Consider the following 27,835-nt stretch of genomic DNA (forward strand, 5'->3'; position numbering starts at 1 on the left):
TTTTTTTTTTTATTCGTGCAACGGTAATTATGAAATATAACCTTTTACTATCGACAAAACCTAAAGAAATTACTGTTTTCCCTTCTAGTCAAGGTCGAGATCAATGTATAAAATTACATGTTCATAAATATGTTATCAACATCTTAATGTTAATATAGTAAATAAATAGAAAGCATAAGTCACTTCTAATACGTTTTAGTGAAATTGAAAGTTTGTTCAAATAATTCTACTAGTATTAGTGTATAAATAATCTTATAATTATATCTAAATAATAGTCGTTTCTAAATCACGATTATTTAACCTTAAAAAATTATTTTTAAATAAATGATCGGAAGTGACACGAAATTTTGAAAAATGCAATTTAATTAACTAATTACAATTTATAAACGAAGTTACAAGTATCTTTCTGACAAAAAAAATAAACAAAAACTATTGCTTTTACAGTTCAATAGTTATTTTTTATAAAGTCCTTTCACTTTTATCAACGGCCCTTCCCGTTACATTTAACATAAGAAAATAAAATGCGACAAGTTAATTAAACCTGTTATACAACTATACATTTTTTACACCTATTTTTCGATCTAAACTCACACAGAAACAAACATTAATTGTTTCTACCAAATTAGTAATGAATTATCTATTGAGTAACACAATTTTTTAGTAAAGAATTTTTGAAGAGTGAAGTCCAATCAATTAATGGTTACTATAATATAAAAATTGAAGACTTTAAATTAAGAGTTAAAGTTCGAATCAATTTATTTATATAAATAATAAAATTGAATTTATATAATTTGTTATTATTGTTATTTATTTATATTGTACGTTCTCTCTAAGAGCTTTTCTTGTGCCAGAGAAGAAAGGAAAGTTAACATATCCCAGCGCAGTAGATTTCGAGCCCCAATACCTATGCACCGACACGTTCCAACTCAGCTAGGTAAGCGACTAGCTTTAAAATATAAATTATTGTTTTAGTTTTACTATATAAATTAAACTAAATGATGTTTAAATTAAAGTAAAATAATCAAAGGTCGAAATTAAAACGATGAAACAGTAAATAACAAAATGGTTAGATATTGGTGACAAAAGAATTACCGTCGCCCACCAAGTATTATACAGAAAAATTGATATAGTTAGGCTAACACAAATTATGTGAATATAGTGACATCTTAAATATGTAGTTAGATAAACTATCTTATACAGTAAAGAATTAACTAAAAACTAAATTTATTTAGTGACTCAAACCGACGTGATAGTTCGACCAACTATATATTTATGTTGTCACAATATTAACCACAACTATAAAATATTTTATTCCGTACAATAAAGAATCGTACAAAAACAAAAGTTCAAGTGAGGAACGCATTAATTAGATAAATGTTTGTTTATTCAAAACGGATTCGAGAGACGATAACAGGTACGCTTAAAAAGCTATCAAAAGTTCTAAGACCTTTGTTTTTTATTTTTTGTGAGTCACATCTAAAAGTACTCATTGTTGGAGCACGCGGTCCGTAGAAAGCGTACAGGAAAGTAGGTGAAAGAAGAGACGTGCCGGCATCACTGTGTAGTGTCTTCAAGGTGGGAATGAAAACTCCACAGACTAAGACTCAAAAGTGGGAGACCCATACCGGTCTGCTCGAAGGCCGGGGGCATTATCGTCGTGGTCTCTTACTCTCCAGTAGTGTCCACGACACCGTGTTGTAGGCGCACGCTTTGCTATTGAACGCGTGCTAATATCTACTTCGTGTATATATCAACATTGTTATGAAAAAAATCGATTCGGCGCGTGTTTTCGAATTCTATTTATTTTTTAAAAATCCCTGATTTGAACCATGAAGTCTACATTACACGAAGAACTGACGGTCGTTGTTTCATTCGAGTAAGTCGGTTTACGCATTACTATTTTCTACGCACCCTACGCCTCTATGATTAGTCAACTGGGACTGGAGCTACGTAGATTTATTACAAGGTGTGTCATATGAATTAATATTAATAAATGTTCAGTGTGCCACGGCTACTTTACAAAATTACCGTACAACTCTGGCCGGCGTTTTAAAAAACAACACTAACATATTATGCAACAGTAGGCATACGTGGGGGTTAATCCGGATATGTTTGACGCCACCGAAGAAACGGAGAAAGTGTCGCTTTCACTATGACCTTCGGCAACGAGACAACGACCAGCATTTAAGCTCTTTGCCGACTGATAATAGTAAACAAACAATAATCGTACGCTCAACTTACGTGACAGTAACGTCAATACACAACTATTACACATCCAAAAATGTTCATCTATTCTATTTATTCTATGATTCCTATATCAGCACTCAAACAACATTTTTGATGTTATGTGAACACCAAAAATACAATGTTCTGATATAACGATCAATCTCGTTGTATCTAACCCCTTATAAATAATTCCAACTTTTTCGGAGTAATGGTTTGTAATTAACTTCAATCCATTTCATATAAAAAGTACTTAAAGAAATAGTTGGGTTTTCTTACATGTCCAATATAAGTATTGTCAATAATTGTAGAGGTTATCGATAATTCTAAGATTATTTCATTTGCAACAAAGACAATATCAAGATGTATAAAAAAATTACTAGTCTTTCTAAACAAATAATAGGGATGATTGTTGAACACAATGGTAATTTGCTATTGCTTAATTTAAAAACTGTTCTAATGTTCTTTTGAATTAAAAACCTTTATCCTAAGGTAGTTATATCTTAAACATGATACTTAACAGTGATTAATTAATATTACTTCGAATAACTCTGATTCATTTTTTTTTATTGATGACTTAATAAGTTTTTCCTTTTATTAAATTACTGTTAGAATATATATTAGAGATATAAAATTTTACAGTTAAATACAACAATCATAAAGTATTTTCTCAACTATGGGGATTCCATCACGTTGATTTCTAAACAAACCGCTTAGTGCACAACTTATTATGAACTTCATGGAACATTTAAATTTCTTAAATTAATATGATTCATTTCTCCGTAATAATAAATCAAATGACTAAAAACATTAACCATGTAACATTTCCTTCAAGAAGAGTAACAAAATTTAATTTATTTCAATGATATCTTTAAAATTTTATACGTGCCCATAATTTCAAAATTTATTAAAAATAATTTCATAAATAATAAAAAAAACTAAATCAAAACTGACTTAGAGGTATACTATACGAAAATATATAGACTTATTTAAATAAAATTTAAATAAGGGAGGTAACTTTGCAAATAATAAATTCAAAAATAATCTTCTAACTAAATATACTACAATAAGATGGTTGTGTGTAACTATTTTTACTATAACTTAAACTTATGTTATGTAGGCATTTTATAAATGACACACTAAATAGTATGGTGAAAACTAACATCACTAACATAGTAACCTAAAAATTTCGACATCTAACATTTCGACATTTAAATTTCGACTTTAATTCGTTGCTTAATTATTTAATACTCTTTCAACATCACAAGAAAATCTAATGAGAAATTCGGAAAAACATTTATGCTAATAAAAATCTTCAAACTTTAACTAATATAATCCCCTTAGTTATGTTGAAAACAAAAATATACTTAGTGTTGTGTAACTTGATTTATATACTTGATTGGATTTTAAATATTATATTGGAGAATTAAAAATTTACGACGCATTTATATAATAGAATGTCTTATAATCGAAAATTCATTATGATACTCTAAAAATTACCAACATTGATTGTAAATTTTAGACTTTGACTAAGCTATCAATGAACTTGTATTATTGCAAAATTAACAAAATATTTTAGAGTAATATAATTAAACACCAAAATACATTAAGAGCTAATAAATAATTATTATAAACTAGCTCTTAATGAAAAACCTTAATCGAAGAGCCACTCTTCTTGCTTAATAATAAATGACACATTATTATAACATAGCAAATGAAGTTTTTTTAAGAATGTCATAGATGTATATAAAAACTATGTTTAAAATTACAATAAATTTCAACAAAATCATTCATAATGTTAAAAAAAAAAAATTATTTAGCACTTTAATAATATTTTACTATTTATTAGAACACGGTACATTTGAAGACATTGAACCATCAAAAACATTAAAATGGATATTAATGTGTTGAAAAAATTAACGCGATCCGGATTCATTTTGCTTCACGTTTCTATTTTGTTAATCGGTAAGTCACCATTTATAAACTTCATAATTTAAATTAAATATTTTACAACGATTAATATCGTTGTTTTAGATATTAGAAAACAACACTCGCCAATCAATAAAACAGCACTTTGTTTTAAATTAATTACTATTTATATAACTGTAGTGTCATTGACGGGCTCTAAAAGAAAACCACGAGACAAATTTGCTAAATTTCACCTATCTACTTCTTCGCTACAGTGTTAATGCTCACTAATTACAATATAATCTATGCACGTCTAATTAATTCATCAATGGCAAATTATCTAAAAACTTGTCTAGTTATTCATCAGATAAACTAATATGTATCAGTTCCTTTATCGCCTTATCATTAATTTATATATTGATATATCGGGTATCAAATCAAATATAACTATATGCAAAAAGACACTTTTGTTAGGAGTGCTAAAAAAATCAAATGACATTTTGAGTATTTACAAAAATTTCATAAGCTGATCATTATAATTATTTTAAACTAAATGTCTTAAAAGCTGAACAATTGATGTATGCACTATGAAAGTAGTAGTGACGCCTTTTCCATTCTATTTGACACTATTCAACCTCTAAAATATTACAGTAGTATTTGCTATGTACACATTACTTTTATCTAGCTCGACGTTAAAATAGTATTGTGTTTTTTATGAAACATACTAACGCAAGCAAAGAAAGTAATACTTTTTAAAGAAACATACAGTACGAATGACCTCCCTTGAATTCACTATTGTTCAATTTTAACACAAAAAACGCTTTGTATCATTGCTCTCATGCTACATGAATAAGTGTATTTGTTAGTACACAAGAGCAATATGTTTATTTTTTTAAATCATTAATGTTATTCCACCGATGAAAACATAGTGCTAATTTAAATGTCGAGAAAACATGTTAGTCTACTCGCTGTGCACTAATTTGAAAACTCATTAATACCTCACGTGTCTTATCTTATTATAATAATTATAATAGAAATATTGTTTTGAACGTTGAATTTTAAGACGGGGAAAGTGAATTCAATTCAATTGTGCAGCAGAGCAATAATTTAGCTAATAGATACATAATAAATATTCATTAACTTTTTTATTTAAATAAGACATTCACGTGATTTTGAAGCAGATTAAATTCATTATGTTATTCTTTATTTATGGCATAATAATTAAATATTTTTAAATAGTTTATATCCTTGTTGCAATATTTAACCACGTTTTTTGTGTGTTATGTATTATACAATACATCAATATTTACTGCATCAAAAAATTATTATTATTATTTCTGTTATAATTATTAATTTTTATTTTATCTAGATGTTTATATTCAATCTACCATTCCTTATATTTGACTTTAGGCAACTTGAAAGTTATTTCATGTCAAAATTATCATTTTCTATTTCATGAAATCTAATTATATATAAATAATTAATTATCATATATATTTATTATTTTCTTTATGGGAATATTTTCACTTTATTTTGAACTAAAATCGCGAACTTAGCATAAATTATATCTAAATTTCCTACTTAATTTGCATAAGTACAAACTATAAACATATTATCAGAAATTTTTTTGTAAACTTATTAGACATAGAAAAAAAGCCCGTCAATGTATTAATGATTCGTTCTAATAAATAATAATGATAAATGCCATGGCCGTTTATCAATAGTGATCATTTATTAAAAAATCATCAATTTCTAAGCGTTAATTTAACGATGTTTTACTAATTTAAAAGTCATTTATCTTCGCTCCTGTACTCGTCAATTGCTGATAGCACCACTAGTTGACTAGAACGACTTACAGTGTTATCGTAAATAATTACTCGACCTGTAAATCTGAACAGTAGGTTTATGTATAGTAATATAATAACATCATTACTGTAATATTTTGTATTATGATAATCGTATCCTGGGGCGTTTTGCACGGCAGCCGCCGCCCAACACTCGACTATCATTGCCCGCGGTGTCTGTTATAGCTCCTTACCAGTCAACTGGTTCAAGGTCCAGCGCATCGTTTCCATTTTCCCACAGTGTGAGTATTCCAGAAAATAGAAAAATTATAATATAATAAAAACAACGAAATAATAGTATACGGGCCAAAATGAATTCATAGAAGAATAGAAGTAATCGACGAATTGTGGTAATGAACTTGACTTTGTGTTATAGATTGTGTTCTAGTCACGACAGTCGTGACTGAGTTCAACTATTAGGTGATTTTTTTAGGGCATAGTGCATAAAAATAGAACAAATGATAACTGATATTAACACCGTTATGATAATCTATTTCTCGGAGGCATTTATTGAGATAGTGTTTTTACACTAGACTGCTAAAAATAGATTTATGCCCAACTAGTAAACACTAAAATTAAACGATCGTTATTCGATTTATCGAAGCATATTTTCATGTCAATTTGTGCAGCTTAAATTAACCGAAGATTTAATTACGATAACTGTAGTACATACTTGTGTCGCAGCAGTTATTTTTTTAGATTAATCGCAATCCATGACGGTTTATTAGCGGTTAGTAACGACAATAGTTCATTAATTATTATTTTCAACCAAGTAATGACTTTTAATCTTTTCAAGCGAGGCCATACAATTATATTAATAATTGAGCTGACATTGACTTTCATGCACGAGTTATAATAGATTTCAGATTTCATTTAATGGAGATAGACCTCGCACAACAGATAATATTTAGCTTACCTTCTTATGTTTCTAATTTTAAGTAGTTTTATTGAAATTGCAATTTACGGATAATTCAAACTTAATAAATTAAGATAATTCTTTTAAGTCTAGGGACGGATGTGAAATTTAAGTAAAAAATAAGTGTTACAGTATTCATTAAGATAACCAATGTCGTTAAAGGGAATTACAATTAATTTTGAACAGGTTCTGTAACATTAAAGTTTAACATGTTCAGGCTTACTGGAAATTGATGAGACGTGGAAAAAACACATAATAGTTATGCTTTGAATGCTCGTTTCCGGGACTTGATGTGTGAAGCGTGTGTAAAAAATTAACCGACGACGATGACTAGTCTCGATCGACAGTAATAATTGTCACCATGAAAATAACGACTGCGACTGATTAATTCTTCCAGGTAGCAGTAACTGTGTTTTAACATACGACCGCAAACCATTGACCTGTTGGCCCGAATCTTCTTCGTCTCCGGTGTACTCACCTGTTTCAATCACACGTTTAGATTGCCGATCATAGAATGACGTACGCCATAACGTTCAGTAGGAACAGTGTTGCAACCTTTCCAATTCTTCCTCGTTGTCTAGGGCTTACCGTTAGTTTTAACACTCGTGTACGCACAAACCTTATTGACTGACATTACGCCGGGAAAACCGTTTTTGTCTCCATTCCAGTTAAAGGATAAAACTTAGCTAATACACTGCACTTAAACGCTAATAATGTTTGTATAATACAATGCATTATGTATTCAGATGAAAGTAACATTTATCTAGATGTCGTCTGATTATGATGACGCCTCGAGGACAAATATTATGTCCACTGTTCACAACAAAAATTGTGTACCAATATCTTAAGTTACCTACTTATATACGAATCGATATAAAAAATGCGTTTCAATGTTTCAAACAAGGTGTTATTCAACGTTTTTAATCAAAAACTAATAAGCTTTACTGACATTTAATTAGTATTGAATTTCTATTAATTGATACTTCACTTTCTTTGTTAATAGTTTAATAACGTGGACCACTTATTTATTTAAAAGTTAAACATTCTATAAATATTAACAAAACATATTTTTTTAACATTCCTATTTGGGTTATTAAATCGCGTGAAAATAAAATAAACGCAACCAATAATTTTATTAAAACAAATCAACGTTTTGTTAAAAATACTTAATAGATTTATTTTAATAGTAATTACTGTCAATACAAAATGATTAAAAATAAATTTAAGGCTATATATTGCGAATTTCCCTTACCATTATACATAATAGTGCTGTTAATTTCATAGATTTAAGTATTATTAAATAACTGTCTTCCAAGAAAACTTTAGACTATTTAAGACAAGTGTGTACAGTAGAGTCTCTAAGAGGTCTAGATTAATATCGAGTTAAAATAGGTAAGATCTTATGAATAACGCTAATTATTCAAAAAAATCAATTAAATGATTAATTAATTTTTAATTCCTCCACTTTTTAAATAAATCCATAGTATGACTTATTATAAAAATACCTAATGCTATTATTGACTAGTAATTAATAAAATATATTAAGTAAGGATTAATTAATTTAGTCAAATATAACAAAAACGTATGAATGATAACTGTAATTAATTATATAACAGTTCTCGATTAAAAATGTAGAGATCATTTAGTTTCAATATAAATATTATACTTTGCATAATAATGAATAAATAATTATCTACGATGCAAATCTGTGTGCCAATTCAACTTTTGCCCTTGATTGATGTGTAAATATAAACGGATAAAATATTTATTTTTTATTCATACAGATCATTATGTTTATCATCAGCAGGTTTACTTAAACAGTTTTATCATGTAACGAACAAAATATTTAAAATAAATTACATAAACACTTAATGATATTTAACACAGAGCATGCACAATTATGTAATTTGTTTTTTTATCCGTTCATGACGCTAGTACTTCAACAAACAAATTATTAAGGAAGCAACACATTGTGTAACATGTTTTAGTTATTTTACTACATTTTTTAATAACAATCACAATTTACTTTCTGTTAATATAAATCACTTACTTGGATTTCGGCATCTGCTAAATAAACTAATGACGAAATTAAAACTTGCCAGTTATATATTGTCTTATACACGTGTTTATACTTAGATCGTTCTTAAGATAAACAAAGTTACCTGAATAGCAAATTTTGTTAATTGATTGTAATACATTTAGTGATATCACTCCCTCGTACAAGTTATGCTTTTTGGAGTGACCCCCTCCATTTATATTTTATGAATATAGTAAACTGATGTAAGAGTGCAATGTAAAAAAAAATTATATTATTTTATAGTTATGAACCAAGTTTGATGAATATCAAATCATAGATCCTTTTTACATGTTTTTTAGTTATTATAAAATTATCAAGCTATAATTTAATACGAATTATGGATTATAAAACTATTTCATACATTTATGTAACATTTTACTATTTAAATTTTATAAAGCAAAGATAAGACATGAATTTGTTATAGTTTAGTATAGAATATTTTTCTTAATCAATATTAAGTAATAACATAATTTTATTTTCACATACAATTTTGGCATGTAAGTTAAAGAAAAAATTTTAATTCGAGGAAAAGTTCAATGTAGCTCTAAAGGAATACATTTTAAAATCAATGACGTTTATACATTATTTTTATCAGATTTGAATAATTAATCTAATAATTTTTACTCTAAATTCTCATGATAATCTTATTTATTGAAAAATATGTTTTCAAAAAAAAAAAATGTATTTATAAAAATGGCTTATTTTTATTTATTATAATTAAATATTGTGATATGGAATTTCAAAATTAATGAATGTAATAAACTTTTTTTTGTTTTTTTATTTCCGGTAAAAAAAATGGAATTTTTTCAATTTCAACATAATAAATTGATATATATATACAGTTTGTTCATGTTTTGAGTAAATGTACAGTAAAAATGTGTTGACAGTCATATATTTTTCATTGAAAATTTATTACAAACTCTTTTTAACGCGAGTTAAACAATGTGCATTTCATATTAAAATGAACAATAACACTAGCCAGTCACCATCAGTTATCTTACACCGTTTGAATTTCCATTAACTAGATTTCTTCTTTAAAATTAAGTAGTCAGACGAAAGAAATTTAGCTTTATTCTCACGTTAATTTAGGAAAATAATTTTAAATGATATTAATTAATTAGGAGATACGTTATTAATCCAATTACATGAATGTTACTTATAATTTCATAGATTTTTATTATACTTCCCTTTCAAAATTTAGGAAATTAAATTAGACTCATTCTAAACATTTTCCTAATATACCATGAAATACAAATTTGAAAACTTAATATTTTATGCAATTCATTAAAATGAATTTTTTATAGTCCATACTATATTTATATCGGCTTAAATATCCTTTATCTAGTACAACAAATTTTAACTTTAATGAACATTATAATGGAAGATACAGGTAGTTCCAAAAACATTTAAAATACTTGACTAATCCATAATAGTAGCTGGTAAAGACGCTGTTAATTTTACAATACAGCAAAGAATTAGTGCGTGAACAAGCTCTCATTGAGCTAAATGTCCGTTTAATGTTATATGTTATGCCCAAACACTGATATTCTGTTTTGAAGTGAAATTATGTTTTCCTTCCGCATAAATAAAAATAGTAAAACAATTAGTACTAATAAAAAAGGAACACAACATCCCAAACTGCAATGGATCACGAAACACAACAGTTTGCAATTGTTGATTTATATGTTACGATAGATTTAGGTGAATGACGGTTCATATATTTAAAAACGATTGGATTTAATTATTTTTATTTTACTTATTTTTTATGCCATAACCAAAACAAATATTCACTTGAAATTTTTAACTGTTTAATTCATAATATGTTATGCTATATTTTTTAAATTCATAGTTTTCTTCCTAAGAAATAATACTTAATGTATAAAAAATCTTTTTGGTATAATACTACAACTTCAGTGAAAATAATATAATATTAATATATACTAATATTTTTAAATCAAAGCCATATTTTTAACAATATAAATACATGTCTTTGCTTAGGTAAGTGTATTCATTTGTAAGATTTATTAAGGTCATAAGATCGAAGAATAGTAATAGGCATCAAACTAGTTTCGCACACTACATTTGTAACGCCTAGAAACGCATCAACATTGTTCTGGCGTAATTGACAAATTAGTACTGTTGAATGAGGTTGGTAGGACATTACTATGAATTATCCTGTACTTATTTATTTGTATACCCTGTTAATAGTAGAATAATAAAGTGATCAAACAAGTCTAGGAAATGACAGCCTTCGATGTGCTGTGCAATTTAAATTAGCTTATTTTTTTCTTTCTCCCGTGTTACGATGTTATTTAAAATGACACCACAATTTTATTTTATACATGTTCTCTTTATAAATTATACAATATGAATTTTTTGTATGTAATCATGTTAACATAGTGACCAAAATAGAAATCGTTAAACTGTCTATCCATCAATATTCTTTGTACCTGGTTCGTACGAGTAATAAAAAGAAAGAAAAGTATTTTTTAAGCAAAATAAATACTTACAATTATATTAATGTAAAGGATAATTTTTTAATATACGTGACAAATGTATTTTTTGATTTTAGAGCGGTGAATTAAACATTTAATGTTACAAATTAATAAATTAAATTTATAAAACTATTGTCGCAAAATACAATTTACAAAAGTTATTTTCTAAGACCTATTTTTAATTTAGTTGGTAATTGCTTATTTTTAATAGACTTAATACAAATACTATATGTATTTCACGGAAATCTTTAAACTTATCAACTTCCACATAAAATTAATTAGAGTTGATTTAGCAGAAAACCATTTAATTTATTGAAAATTACCTCCTAACATGACTTGTATTAGATCTAAAACGATCATAATAATTAAATCTTGATCTTCCTTAAAAGTAGGATTTTTAATAAATTATTATATAGATATATATAGATTAGCAGTAAATAATGTTTGTTGTATCAAATATATATATATATATAACACTAGGTATAATTTAAGTCAAGTTCTTTTACTTTTTTTTTCAATATAAACATTGATACATTGAACCAATAACCTCCAATGATCGTTTGACCGGATTTCAACAAACAATGAAGAGTATATAGATCCTAGTGATTCATTAAATATTAATGACTAATCTAACTTAAGAACACAAATAATTTATACCGATATTTTTACTCACTAAACGATAAATTCGTTTTTTTTAATTTAATCTACTTGTCTTTTATCTAGTCAATGAAACATGTGTTTGTAGGATTATTTAATTGAATAAATTTCAACTCCATTACGAATATTAAACGGAAGACCTTTTATTTAAATTAATAGTAATTGACCGTTCGACGAATGACTAGATTATCTTCAAGAGTAACTTAATGAATTAAATACATAAAGTTAAAATTAAGTTAGCTGTTTTGATAAATATTTTGAAAAATATTATCATGGTCAAAAATAAACAACAAATAAAGGGCTATTTATTACTATATTTCATACTAAGCGTTTGATAATTTTTTTTTTGTAAAAGCTATGCCAATTTAAGTCATAAGCCGAAATTTGATAAATCTATCTTATAATATTTAATTCTTAGCTATCTTCCTAAAATAACCATACTATTTATTGTCACAATATTCAGTTTAAAACTACATGCATATTAAATAACTAACTTTAATATCAAAAAAACATACAATTTGCATAATAACAGTCTTTGATAGTTGCATCTTTTATGTATGGTTAACTAATAAGAGCATGCAATGATAAATTATATATTATTTTATATAAAATAACATTTTTTTAATAGAAGCATTTTTACTTGAATGATATTGAGATAAAAAGTTAAAATAATTATTTATCTAGTGTCATATGGATGTTTATCATAAAGTAATTAATTGAGAAGAAGAAATTTACGGTTTAAAAATCCATAAATATATAGTTCTTTTCTACATGTCAAATTTTCTCTCACTAAAACCTCTAAATATTTAGTATATTGTTATTCATAGTTAGTGCAAACTTTTACTTCACATTCATTCGCTGTCTGTTTTATTTAGGTTTCTCCAACGAAATCCAGTACAAACCGAAATATAATAATGTATTGTTTTTTTCTTTCTTTTCGGAGATTTTGTTCGTTATTCTCACCGTGTTATGAATATCTAACAACATCATACTAGGAACCCGTTCGATTATTAACCATGACCTACCAGAAAATCGCTCATCCATCAATGTTACCTACACATAAATATAAATAGAACCGTTTGATTATGTTATATCGTCTTCTATGTAAGCCTACGGGTTTTATAATTTGTCACATTTTAATATTTCAAAGAAAAATTATTTAAAAATACATATGCTGTAAGAAAAAAACAAATAAAGGATAATTTTAGAAAATAACAATTTTTTTATATTTGAATATCATAAAGTTTGAAAATGTATCTTTATTATTTGAAATAGTATGATAATCTTTAAGATATATTTTTATCATAGTTTACCTAGCCCCAAGCGTCAAACCTTGATGTTGTGCACCATACTACAACAACATTCAAATGAATATTTAAGCGAAACTCTAAAGTTTCTAAAACTATCGCCTTCTTATATAAATAGGTCTATAAAAAAATCTAGACGATTTTTAAGGTTGTCCTCTTGTTAATCAATTAATGTATTATTCGAACAGCAACTGACCTTATTTATGAACTCATCAATCAAACGTTTCCTCAATAATGTAATTTAACATGTTTTTTAATGGTTATCTCAATCTAATCTTTGATAACTTTTTATTGATTCGACCACCATAACTCGGTATGCACATCCTCTGTAATGACAGTGAGATGATATTGGTTTGCGTTAATAATAAATAACTAATAACGAATATATTTATCAATTACATTTGTTCATAATGTATAATTTCTGCAAATATATTAATAAAAAATGAACAAAATCAATTTCCGTTTTTGTTTTACTTAATATTAATAGCATGAGATGTATTGAAAACTTAAGCTTTTAGACAATTATTATTTACTGCATAAGGTACTTTTATTATAAAATTAAGTGCTAAAAAAATCATAAATTATATAGCAACAATATAATTATCTATTTGACAATTATCTATTTTTCATGTAGTATCTTAAAATTACTACCTATATTAATAATAACTTATTTTCTTTATGAAAATCAATTGGTTACGGTACATGATCATAGACTAAGCAGTAATAATATTAAAATATAAACACGTACATGAATAATTGACAGTACCTAATTTAATTTTAATTTTCCAGTTAGTGGAGAAACGAGACTTAGTGGCACAAAATGGGCGAGTGCAGAATTAGAAGCAGCCGACGAAATGATGGACTTACAGATCTATAAATCTGTCGTACAGTCTATGGAAGAATGGCGACAACGGAATAGCGAATCCAAAAGGTACAGAAGATTCACATTAATACTTATAAAAATTATGTTTGGCATTTTCTATCCTCACAAAATAAAATAATAATAAATTTGACTTACACCAACTGAATTTGCTGAGTTCATTTTATATTAGTAATAAATCATTTCGTTTAGAGTAATTAAAATATGAAATATTGCAAGTCCATTTTATTTTATTTTATGATTATTGGTGGAATTTTATATTTATTTGGAAGACAAATAGCATACTTGACAATATATTGTTGTTAATTTATTTGTACGGAAAAATTTCTTTGGAGTTTTTATGGATTATCATAAAACAATTCATTTAAAATTTTCTTACATTTTATGATTTTATACTGTACAAGGTGATTTTTTCACGCAGCCACTCAATTTCTCTTAAAATAATGAATTTTACGAAAGTTTTTTCCTTTGAAATTTGTTAATTATATATGTGTTAAAGGTTTTACTACAATAATAACTGTTACTGAATAAAATATATGAGTTTAGTTTAAGAAATATGATAAATGTCTATAAAAATTACAGACCTCAGTAGTAAAATGATATATATCTTGTAAATACGCAATTTACATATATTCTTAATAATATCAAATGCGTTGGTAAAACAGTGTTATCATTACACTTTATAAATGTTTACTATAAAATCATGAAGGGTAGCAAAACAATGGAAAATGCATTAAGTAAATTTTTTATAAGACTAATTAAAATAATTCTATGATTTAACTTGCACAAACCGAAATCTGCTAATATTTTAATAAAATATTAGCAAAACTAGACTTTTTACGTCGTTTAGCAAAACCTAAGAACAAAACTTGAAGGTGATCAAATTATACAATTATAATTAGAAATAAGGTTTATAAAAACGTGATCCGGAATCCAGTCTATGGATCCGTTGACATCTCCCCTTAGAAGGGTACTGTAGATAATACATAAATATAATAATTCGATAATCTTTGTGAATTATTGGTGTAGTGAATATTTTTTCATCAATCAAAAAATGTTTTACTTTTCATCAACATTATATATGACTCATGGTTTTTACAAAAATACTTTAATTAAATTCATGGATAGCATCTAAAATAATTTCACTTATGAAAGTGTTGAAAATAACTTAAAGTTAATTAGTTTATAGACAAACAATATATTATAATATTCACTCATATTTAACATAATCAACAAAAACAAAACAATCTACCGTTCAAGTATCTTGTATAAATATTGTGTTATAAAACTTATTATATTAAACTTCAATTAATTTATGATCACTTAATACTAGCGGTGATAATGGAAAACCTATTGATAAAAACGACATAGTTAACATTCACAATGAAAATTTGAACGACGAATTTTTGTGGGCTTTCCATTCATAAAGAAAAATTGTAAAACGAAACAACTTACGCATGATATTGTATAAAATAACTATAGATTAATTTTTTTTGAGTTTGTAATATTAAGCAAACGTTTTCATATAATTATCATTAGTTACTAATGATGCTATTGTACTTCTTGTTTATTGTACTCTTCTAATGAGCTGTGGCGTTTTGCAATACACCATTCAACACTAACAAGTGTCATAGTTCTGAAGTAATATATGAAATTAAATGTCAACTAAGTGCTAATCTCTAATAAGTATTTGTGTTTTCATTTAGTTTCATTAGTTTTATTAAAAATAATATCAATGACAAATAATCAATGGTCAAAATATCATTCATTACTCTTTATTTAAAATATGTTTATACTAGTAGTTAGTAATCCTTATTAGTAAACAACACTCAATAACAAATAATTTAGCGTATCATATATTAAAATAACGTCCTTTCACGATATGCTCCAAGTATTCAATTACAAGTACAGTCCACTATCTTTTTTTTAACCAAAAAATCAAATGACGCTGGAGTATTTTTGATGTTAGTAGAAATATTTATGAATATGAAATCCATACATTATATTTATAAATCTATTTATAGCAAATAATAATTTTAAATTACTGTAAAAAAAGGAATCCAAAATATATACATATTCTGAAAATTCTAATTATTTCATTAAATGTTCAATTTTGCCCAGTAGGGACAATGTTCGATTTGTGATGACCTTTAATATTATTAAGCAGGCGGCCTTGTAATAATCGCTCAAGCCATCTAATATTTTATCACAACACTTCTAAATCCTCCTAACTTTCTAGTATTGATAATTTTAGTCTAAAAAAATGCTTGTCAACGATAGTTTTATTAGTTAATCTGTATATAATTAAGTAAATATTTCTTATATATATATATATATACTAAGTAAATAAGTTCTATGAAGTAAATTACAGCTATATTGATGTTTTCAAATAAATAGAAAACTCATTATATTTTGAGACTACAACATAATAATTTATATCCGAACGTGGTTATATGATTAATAATAAAAATATTGTGAAATTTAATATTTACTTTTATGATTCATTTGGATTGGGTTGATTTTCTAGGGTTTGCTGGAATCATAATTTTTTTCTTAAGACTGCACTATTCACATAAAATAAATATATTTGCTTCAACACAATTGAAGGTCTTTAAAATAAAAATATGGATCCTTGATAGGCACTTAACGTAATAAATAAATGTATTGTATAATGAGTAAAGCACGGAATTATGTGCATTTATAAATTTTGTTAAGTTATTCTCTGTATTCAAAATCAGCACATACAATTTTTTATTCACTCAGTTTAAAACTTGGTAACTTGGGAGTTATTCCCCCAAGAAATAAAAAATATTTCTACGCTACTTAATAATTCAATGACACAGTTTACTAATTTAGGACCGTTTAAATCGGCTTGGAAAAAAATTATAAATTCTTATAATTTCGCATTCTAGTAATGAGTATTCTATTGTTAATGCTGTACAATAATGTAATATGAAATAAAAAAATACAGTTGTTCCAGCATTATTATTGTTTAATTAAAATTTTATTTAAATATTTCTTCAAATATCTTTTTTTTAGACACAAAAGAGCAGAAGCAAAAGTATGTTACCCAGAAGTGGGCTGCTTTGATGAATCTGGTCCTTACGGTTACATAGGAACCGTACCTAATCCTCCAAACGAAGTATGTGAGCTATCTGAATAGATTGATAAGTTTGAATCCAATATACAGAGTGTCCCAATATGTTCTGACAAATTCATATACTTTTCTTATGGTAAATTGTCAGAACATTAAGGGACACCCTATATGTATGAATCTTTATGATAAAAATATTTCATTTCTTCAGGTTAATACGAGATTTCTACTCTACAACTCCCGTAGGAGTCGTCGAGACACACCCTTGCTGGATGTATCATTCACAAACATGACGTCCATATGGCATTGGGCCGGTAAAGCATTTAACGTATCTGCACCTACCAAAGTCATTGTACATGGATTTGGAAGTTCGTGTTCAAACGTGTGGGTGTACGAAATGAGATCTGCTCTAATGGATGCGGTAAGGAAATACAATAATACTTCATAAATATAATTTGGAAAAATGATCAAGAATTCAGTTGATTGACCTAACGTAATCAGTTATATATGTAAATCAATATTAGGGTTAAATTGAATCACTCCATTTTCAGTTTTTAATTGTCATTGGTACAACCGGTTTCTTCCTTAAAAATGTTTAGTTTTCTTTCATGCGCATATAATAAAAATACATATAAATTCAATATCAATTTTTGAATGCTGTTTTTACGTTTATATTTTAAATGTTGCTGATTACACATTACAAGATGAATATTTCACATTATATTTTCTAATTTTCAAAGGTTACAAAATGTGTAATTTAAATATTTCTTTATTATCTTACTTAATATTGGAGAATTTTTAGTATTACTAATGCATTCACCAATGATATGAGCATTCTTAACTTACTTACGATATAGTGTATTGCAATTATAAATTAAAAATTACACTAAAAAAATGCTTACATAAAAAGTTAGATTCAGAAATAAACTTATTAAATGTTTAAAATAAGAGACCTAAATGACAAATCACCTTGTTATACAAGTACATTTAAAATGCATATCGAGTTTTTATTGCATGTCATCGTTACTAGCCAACAAATTAGGCAATAACAAAATTATACTACAATAATATTCACAAAGTTTATAATATCTATTATGATCGAAATCTACCTGTGGCATACTCTATCTCATGGCTGTTGAAAATATGTCTTTTATTTTTCTTCTTGTTGCTCAATGACTTCCGAACATTTTGTTGTCGTTCTCATAAAAAAATATTACGGATGACACAAATATTTTTATGCAAATCAAACACAATCGCCTAAGGTGCAGTAATTTCTATTTTCGTAATAATTGAAATATATTTTACTGAGTAACAATAACGTTGCGACGTTGGTAGTTACATAAAACTTCTTAAATATCATCTCATTGCATCTCGAGGCGACGACAATTTTTCACGCGAAAAATAGTTGCCAAATGAACGAAACAATGTACATAAATAATTAATTTTTTTCTGAAGTTACGAACATTTATTTCACATATTTACTTCAATATTCTAACGTATTTAACATTAACCCTGATTTAAAGAAATAACTGAATCACTTAAATACTCATTAAGTGTAATTTTGAGTATGACATTGACCATTTTACAGTTCTTGGTTTTGCAGTATATGTAAAAAAAACAATAGCCTACACGATTAACAAAAATTTTCCATTAATGAAAAACGACGAGTACCACACATTTAAAAACAATAATAATATTTAATGGTTAGCTTGACGCATTACTACGGTTATGCGTTTACCTATTTTGATCATTATTGAATTATCTTTTTAAAAAAGATCTGTGTCACCTAATTATTGACGGATGGTTCCTGTTAGAGATATTATAAATTCAGTGATTTAAATTTCTGTAGAATCACACGTTTTGTTCTCATTAAATGTTTTATTATTCCTTTGGTGGCACGCTAAAAAACCAGTTTGTCTTTGGACAAATAAATGCGCGGTGCATCAGACTAGGTCATTGAAACTAAACGTCCAATGGTCGGCGACATGCGTTTCTTCCAATTCTTAACGTAATCATTTCCCTTTCGTTCATTCTCAATGACCTTAAAAATGACTTACATTTCTTAATTATTTCAGAATGCCCATAAGAAGGCAAGGTTATGTTATACAAAGACATGAAGTAATAAGCTTTTTGAAGTAAAAAGGCGTTATTATTCCTCAATGTATAAAATTAAACATGAAAAATAATATCTTGTAAAATGATTTCCTATTCAAAAGTTTATTACTTATCATGTTTTTTGAAAATAAATCTCTTGAGGTATATTATGTTGCAATATTGCGTAAAATATCACGTGCTCTTATTGATATGAAATCTTGTAAATGAAACTGTTTTGACTCATATTTACAGGAAGACTGCAACATCATATGTGTAGACTGGGAAGCTGGAGCCATCATACCGAATTACGTACGAGCGGCGGCAAACACAAGACTGGTAGGCAAACAAGTGGCCATGTTGATCTCGGGCTTAGCGCTCAAAGCCAATTTGCCAATAGAGAACGTGCATTTAATAGGTTTCAGCTTGGGAGCTCATGCTGCTGGATATGCCGGTGCTGAACTTCAAAATTTGAGTCGTATCACAGGTCTAGATCCTGCCGGTCCTCTATTTGAAAACCAAGATCCTAAGACTAGATTAGATTCAACCGACGCCAAATTTGTCGACGTGATACACTCAAACGGAGAAAATTTAATACTGGGTGGTCTTGGGGCCTGGCAGCCCATGGGGCACGTAGACTACTACCCCAATGGTGGGCGAATGCAAAAGGGCTGTTCTAATCTATTCGTCGGTGCCGTAACTGATATTATATGGTGTAAGTAAAAAAGTATAACGTTAAATTTAACACAAATAGTTTAAAAAATGATTTAAAAATATACAAATATTTATTACATTTTTTTTGCAAGAAATAAGCTATACAAAGCAAAAAATCTTCATCGATATTCGAACATGTTTAGTAAACGTGATATTTAAAAAAGGATTTTTTTTTAATTTCCCAAATAACCTACAGTAGGTAGCATTACCAATTCACGCCAGGCATGTTTTCATCCAAAAAACTTTCAGTTGAGTTATTTGTGATTTCCGGATGCTACTTTGGTGATATTCTAATTAAATAAACTAGTTATTTTTATGTGTAAGGTCATATAAATATACGAAATATTATAGCTGCTATATGTTAAATGCGCTTGGAAAAGTAATCATTATTTACAGACACTAAAATAACACTTACTGATAAATTACAGTTTCCTAAAGTACATACACTAATAAAATGTGTTAATTTTATGTTTAATTTTGTTTAGAATTGCTACCGAACGGTTCACAAAATATAACCAATGACCAAAATATTGATAAGGAAAAATATAAACATAATACTTTGAAAAATTATAACGGTACAGTAATCGTACTTTGACCAATTAACATTAAGTAGTAAAAATAAATAAAATTTAAAATACTTGATTCCAGTTTTCTTTTTTGAGTTCTCGCAATTCCTGTTTACATGTTTATTATTCAAGCAAGATAAATATTTTATTTTTATACGAGCAATTGTAACAAAAATAAAATATTTTTTGTCAATAAATGTGCCAAGTGTAATTAAAAGATGACCAAGCCAAAATTTTTATTAATTTATTCTGCTAGGTTTATTCATAGGTAATTGGATACATGGCACGAATAATATTAACTTTGAAATACCTCAATTGGTGTACAACTCTTTGTACATGATCTTCCAGATTAACCGTATTTACCGTTATGTACCATCTGCCGATGAGTAACGGCACGATTAGTAGTAATTAGATGCTTTCACAAACTAATTCCGAAGCCTTCAATATTTTCCGGTATATTTAGGTTGAATAAAATTTCTTAATAGCTATTCAAAGCACGCCGAACTTTATGGTTATTATATTAATTCGACATAAAATGGTCAAATTAGTGACTATCGTAGCGACGTTAAATCGAAATGAATAATTTTCCCGAAATTTACTTTTAAACATAAATCATAGACATATTCGTGAAATTAAATCTTGGGGCTGACGATTTTGAACGTTTGTTTTTCTTTCAAAAACCTTATCATGTAAGATACATACTGTGTTATCAAATAGCAATAGAACGATAGCTAATCACATAAAAAATCAGCTAGTACTTAGTTCATGAGCACATGCGCATGGAATTGAAGTTACTCAATAATATTTCACGTTGATGTTAGCCAATGTAATATCGTTATGTGATATGAACCAATCGATTTTGTAAAATAAAATGTTTCCATTTTGACAATGTAATTATGGCAAATAATAATTATTATCTCGGTTCGATTACAGCCGCACCTGAAGTATACGGTCGTAGTCTTTGCAACCACCGGAGGGCGTACAAGTTCTTCACAGACAGCGTGACCCCAGGTTGTGCTTTCCCGGCGGTTCCATGTGAATCTTACGAGAAGTTCTTGGATGGAGAGTGTTTTCCATGTAAAGACAAGACCAAGTGTGGTACGATGGGATATTACGCAGACAAGTCGCCCGGACGCGGAAAACTCTACTTGCTCACCAGGGACGAGGAACCGTTTTGCGGTAAGCGTTTATCATGTCAAAAACTTGTTCGGTTGTTACTGTAGTAATTGGATCACAATATTATTGTACTTATGTCAGCAACATCATGCAAAATTATAATTGTTGGTTAACGGCGTATTTGAAGTAAAATATTACTTAACTAACGAGGGTCGACAACCGACAAGTCGTTGGACTCTCTTCTTGTTATATTGGAACTAAGTGGGCCATATAATGTGTCAATTATTATGTCAAGGTATCATAACACCAACAGCGATAGATAAACGGTACACGTTATTTTCTCCGGGTATCGTTTACGGGATCTAGAGCACATAAACTATACAGTCAACCTAAAGCATTTGTGTATTTTTTTACATGATATTTCATTAAATTCATTACTATGATTATATTAATTCTGATATATTATTAAAAATCTTCTTCTAACACATATTAAAAATAATCTAAGCACCAATAACGTCACTGGTAGAAGAAGACATTTCACAACTTACTGACCGTATAATAAAACCTTCAAGAATGAACATTCGTTCATGCATTAAACAAACTATAACTAATGCATTTTATAGAAAAAACGTTCTTCTCAATTAATAATGTCTATTAAACAAACACAAAATGTAAAAATTAAACTTGATTTTATTCTTTCGTAATGAATTATAACCTTTAAACGTTTTTAACATAAATGTTCTTAATGCAATAAAATGTTGTACCTTGAAATCTTCTAATACAATAAGATAGTTTAACAATTAGTGAGTTTTAATTTAATTTATAAATTCACAATGTATAAAGTATTCACAATGATACTTTATTCAAGTTTACATTTATATGGTCAATTAAACTACTTGTAATTTTGTAAATATTAATTATTTAATAAATTTGCTCTAAAATTATTATATTAGTAAACATATGTGTATATTATGTTAATATAAATTAACGTTAACAGTTTTAGATTTTAAATAGTTTACTTTGGCAACAACTGGCCAAAAAACACTACTCTACCATAAAATATGACATACTTAGTTTACATTGTACAAATATATCCTAACATAAAACAACTTTAAACATTGCTATATTTCATTTCAAACTATTAGTTTACATAAAGAAGAATACATTTTGCTGCACCCAGATTTGCTTTTATTTTACACTTCGTGAGTTCTAAGTTAATCATCTTGACTTTATCACTGATATGTTATTGGAAAAAAGTAACTTTTTATTTCTTACCTTTTATTGTGTTCTTAGGAATTCAAAGCGTTTTGTAACAATAATAATTCTTATTTATTTTCGACGCGTTAAAAAATTGTTTGTGACAGCTAAAAAAACATTAAATTAACCGTTTCCCTAAATATGTTGCGTTACAAATTTACACGCATACCTGAAACTTACACAAGATAATTTTTATTAGTAATTTCAAAACAACGGTTTTATTAAATTTATCTCTTTCCAATAATTAATATTATTAGGCCTTACTTTCTATAACGAATTATTACCCTAAACATTCCATCAAAAACTGGATTAAATTATCAAATTTATCGAGTCTTTCTGATAATATTAGGTGTATAACTTAAGACAATCGTTATTAAACAAAACTAATAGAAATCCCTTAGAAGTTCTCAATCAAACTTCTTGTTTCATCCCTAAATATAAACTATATTTTTTATTATAAAATAGACAGTAAAAAATATTTTATAACCTTTCATGATTGTGTTAAAAATAGGAAACCGAGTAAAGTAATATTCATGACATGGCCATCAAATCATAAATATAAAAATAATAATTTGGTAAAATAGATTTCTTAAGATTTCTTGTCCAATAAAGGTAATATAAAATCTGTCAAGGACATAAACACTATAATTTATAAGGACGAATATTTTGTTAGTAAACCCGTATAGTTTTCCACAATTATTTTAAGTAGTAATAATTAGCAATTAGTAATTTTTGGATGATTTTATACATACTACAAAATTATATATTTTAAATATATAGTTACTATATTTTATTTATATATTTTTAATGAATAAATAACATACAACCATTGGAGTTCACAATATTTTTCCACAATATTTCAGCGCATCAATACATTGCAAAAGTATACAACTCACCTAGTGCACTACCAGTAGTTAGTTACGGTAGAATCCAAATTGTACTTTTTGGTCAATTAGACATCAACGAGACATTTACCATCACTCAGTTAGTATAAAGAATACAACAACTCGCTTTCTAGTACAAATTATTGTTGAAATACATTGTAATTATTATTACTAACAGCAAAGATGATGCCAAAATGACCTTGGGCGAAACCCTCAAGAGAATCATTGTACCACACCCAGCACTGCAAGACTTCGATAGAGTACAGATCACGTACACGGCATACAAAGGGTGGTTGTCTAACGGTCTTGAGAAATGGAGCATCGACAAGTTTATTTTAACAGACAGTTATGGTATAAGGTAATACACGAATACATAAACAATAGTCATATTTCGTTTCAATTAACTACCGAATTTTTATTTTTAAACTTATGATGCAATATTTTGTTTTTAAGTCAATCAATCTGTAAGAGAGATCTTGTTTTGCAATCCGACGAACCTGTCGTACTTCCATTGTATCCCGGAGACTGTAATCTACCAGAACTTAGTCTGCAATATACTGTAAGTATTCTTATACACTTTACATTACAATGGCATATTTAAAAGTATTTAACAGTTAAATTAGGAGGGGATCAAAAAGAAATTTTTTGAAATTTCACTATACCTGTTAAAGTGAGTTATTTAAAAAAAAGAACATTTTTTAAATAATTCTGATTTTGGGGTAGCATTGCTCCTATAGACCCCTCTTTCCGTGACTGGGCTAGATTAATAGTTTAAACAGCGCAGAGGGCACATTTTTTTCCTATACATTTTTAGACTTAACTATGTATAAAATATGATTAACCTAAGAAATGACAAAAGTCATTGCTTATGTTAATAAAATCCATCTAGTGTGTAAACATTAATGTTGGCTATCATCTTAGACATTAAAAATGCACTCATATTTTTTACAAATCCTTTACAATGTAATCCTACTTGAAAAAAAAATTGAAAAAGTATGTAAAATTATGTAACAATTATAGACAAATATACCAGTCATCTTCTCGTGTACATTACCACGCCTTATAATAAATCCACGGAACTTTCACTAGTCTGTAAGCGGTTTAATTTGTACAAAACTCATTATTTTTTCTAATATTTCAACAAACAATGAAAATAATAATAATATATAGGGAGCAGTGCCATTAAAACATAAAGCTCCATAAATCTTATGAATATCTAACAGATGTGTAAAAATAATAATTTACTCTAACAACAGACTTATGTAAATGTACAGGAAGGCGTGAAAGACAAAACGGACTACGGTAACGGCCAACCAGAGTTCGGTCAGCAACATATCAATGACTCAACTATGATGAATGACGACGGTTCATCAATGGCCACTTCTTCAAGTGATACGACTGCACAACAATTAAGTGCCACATTGGGCGTGGGCATCAAAGAGTATATGAATGTGCCATGGATGCCAGTATTGGATATCGAACCAACTGGTAACAGTCTAGACCCTTCGGCGCCAGCAGATAGAAGAGAACACTCGGGTCGTGGATTTATTGGTGGATCTCGTCCATCGTCCACCATAAAAAACCATTCGGCAGCGGACGCCACCACAGAAGACGAGTTTCCGTACGATCAGCTGACTATAAAAAGCAACGGAACTACGTCTGACGATATAAACGAGCCTGTTTTGCGTCCTAAGAGTCGGTTTCGTATGTACCGAATGCCGGATGGGTCAAACATGACAGCAACAGGGCATGGTAGCAATAGTAGTGCTAGTGGCGAACGATCTTTTATCGTTCACCTATTGCCGCAAAGGCTAATGAACATGATAGAACACGCTGAAAGGTATGCCCGTATGGCTTTTTCACCATTTATGTGGCCATCCAAGGAACGCACTCAGCGTGCGCTTAAATATTTTCCCAGGTATGTTCAGAGTTGACTTAAATTAATCAATTTTAATTGTTTTATATTAATAAAAATTAATTATAATTTACCAGAAAAAAATTCTAATTGAAATAAATTTGTGTTGGTAACTAAAATTAGCAGAAATAAAATAGGTCTCTTATTCTTTATTTGGAAAGAGATTAGGAGTGGATAGGTCTATCGGGAAATTTCCAATGTCCTAGTAAGCCCTATTACTTGGATATCATTCATTTTATAACTGAGGCCTCAACTTTTCTCTTGCGTTCGTTTTTAAGTTGTCAAGAATCAAAAATTAGTACAAAGTTTAATCAATATAAATTTTCAAAATGATCAGCTCGAAAATATTGATTCACAAGATATTATAAATATATTAGATACTAAACACAAATTACTTGGAAATATATTATTATTCTAAAATTGATTGATAAAATAAAAGTTGAAAAACAATGCATGTTAAATGAATGTATATTTATTTAAAATCAGCATAGTTACGATAAACCACGAGCGTGGGAAGCAGAATATTTTTTGTGATATGGGCCCATCTAATATATCCTGGTAAATAAAAAATCACGTATTCACCCCTGTAAGATGTAACCTAAACCTTTAAAATTTAATCATAATTATTTTCTAACTTCATATTGGTTTCACGCTCACTTGCATTTAATATTTCTAGATTTCTATTCAACGAAAATAAGACGACTGAACAAGTAATAAACTTTCAACAAGATGATAAACCTAAAAACTATATACCACTAGTTTTCGACCAACAACAACAACGACAAAGCCATCCTGCTAAGGCTGAGTATAAAATTATACCAGCTATGACGGACGATAGGCCATCGATGGAAGAAAACTTAAACACCAAAGATGAAGAAGAAGAACACATTAATATAAGATAAATTTAATCTTAAAGTTAAATTTGGTTATTTTTTATATTTTGTATTTTAATTGTATACAATTGTCAATAGCACTTTGGCCACAGAACTTCTAAAAATTGATATGGTATGGGCCAACGAGGGGTCATAGAAGTATGACATTTCCCCTCGTTGTAACATTTGACTTATTGGGGACTCTTATTAGTCGGTGAAACCGAGATGTTTGTTAATAAGAGTAGAATGAATTCTTTCAATTACATGTAAAATTCCAGTCAGCAATTTTACTATTAACGCCTCCTCATAAAAAAAAAAAGTTTTTTGATATCGCTCCAGAAAATACAATATGTATATTATAATATGAGCTATGTATATATTTTATAATAGAGCATAGAAAACCGTACTATTGTGTGCACAAAACGGAAATAGACGCTTTTAGTTCCTAAGTATAAATGTTTATAAAAATAGAATATTTATTAGATAAATGTATTTTACAGTTGAGTATGAGTAAATTTTCTTTTATAGTATTCAATTAAAATTTGTACTATAAAAATAAATTATTTGTAATCTATATAATTTTCTTTGCATTATCTTCCATTCGTCAAATAATTATTACATAATTGTTATAAACGATACCAACTACAGACAATTTTCATTTTGGAACAGTAAACTGAGATAATCATTATGTAAAAAACAAGTAATGAAAATTGTCATTGTTTATTTATTTAAGTTAATAAAGTGTAAATTTTACTTTGAAATAGTATTATTTTATGATGAAAAATAACTTAACGCCTCGAACACTTCTATGAAGCATTTAGTAATACACCAAAAAGAATAGAAAAATATTAAAAGATAGTAATGTAAATAATTAGGGAGTAAGTAGTCTAATATGAAAAATAGTAAGAGATAATTAAAATGTATTAAAAGAATATAACTGTGGGATGGATAAATATTGGTATCTCTGGATTGAATAAATAATGTCAAATATCTCTAAAAGTTTCATAACTTCTCTTAAT

The 27,835-nt window shown here is 27.7% G+C and overlaps 2 protein-coding genes across 4 annotated transcripts in view; one reads left to right on the forward strand and one right to left on the reverse strand.

Annotated features, from left to right (window-relative positions):
- The window catches only part of LOC126901015 (macrophage migration inhibitory factor homolog), an 18,788-nt gene extending 10,829 nt beyond the window's left edge, over positions 1–7,959 (reverse strand). Inside the window, exon 1 of one of the 2 annotated variants that reach the window (XM_050677129.1) lies at positions 7,115–7,345. The gene's annotated coding sequence lies outside the window, so the exon portion shown is untranslated. Of the gene's footprint in view, positions 1–7,114 lie in introns of both variants that reach the window. The other variant, XM_050677125.1, reaches the window with a different exon arrangement.
- LOC126901010 (pancreatic triacylglycerol lipase-like) lies at positions 1,657–27,395 on the forward strand. Of its 2 annotated transcripts, none has more exons than XM_050677115.1 (12): positions 1,657–1,966; positions 4,073–4,188; positions 14,217–14,358; positions 17,347–17,449; positions 17,613–17,822; positions 19,748–20,207; positions 21,706–21,951; positions 24,009–24,129; positions 24,208–24,387; positions 24,483–24,588; positions 25,304–25,947; positions 26,621–27,395. In XM_050677115.1, exons 2-12 carry the CDS (start codon positions 4,116–4,118, stop codon positions 26,844–26,846), a joined length of 2,511 nt encoding a protein of 836 aa, XP_050533072.1. In that variant the 5' UTR covers positions 1,657–1,966; positions 4,073–4,115; the 3' UTR covers positions 26,847–27,395. The 2 variants fall into 2 exon arrangements, with proteins under 2 accessions (XP_050533072.1, XP_050533070.1); XM_050677113.1 differs by having other exon boundaries at positions 1,657–1,876.
- The last annotated feature ends 440 nt before the right edge of the window (positions 27,396–27,835 follow it).

The sequence above is a fragment of the Daktulosphaira vitifoliae genome, unplaced genomic scaffold (genome assembly GCF_025091365.1).
Source record: "Daktulosphaira vitifoliae isolate Bord-2020 unplaced genomic scaffold, ASM2509136v1 Scaffold_3, whole genome shotgun sequence".
NCBI classification, from domain to species: domain Eukaryota; kingdom Metazoa; phylum Arthropoda; class Insecta; order Hemiptera; family Phylloxeridae; genus Daktulosphaira; species Daktulosphaira vitifoliae.

Coding starts and splice junctions, on each gene's coding strand:
- LOC126901010 (XM_050677115.1), top strand. CDS start 4,116: ATGGATATTAATGTGTTGAAAAAATTAACGCGATCCGGATTCATTTTG. Junction 14,359..17,346: donor CGGAATAGCGAATCCAAAAG/GTACAGAAGATT, acceptor TCTTTTTTTTAG/ACACAAAAGAGCAGAAGCAA. Junction 25,948..26,620: donor GCGCTTAAATATTTTCCCAG/GTATGTTCAGAG, acceptor TAATATTTCTAG/ATTTCTATTCAACGAAAATA.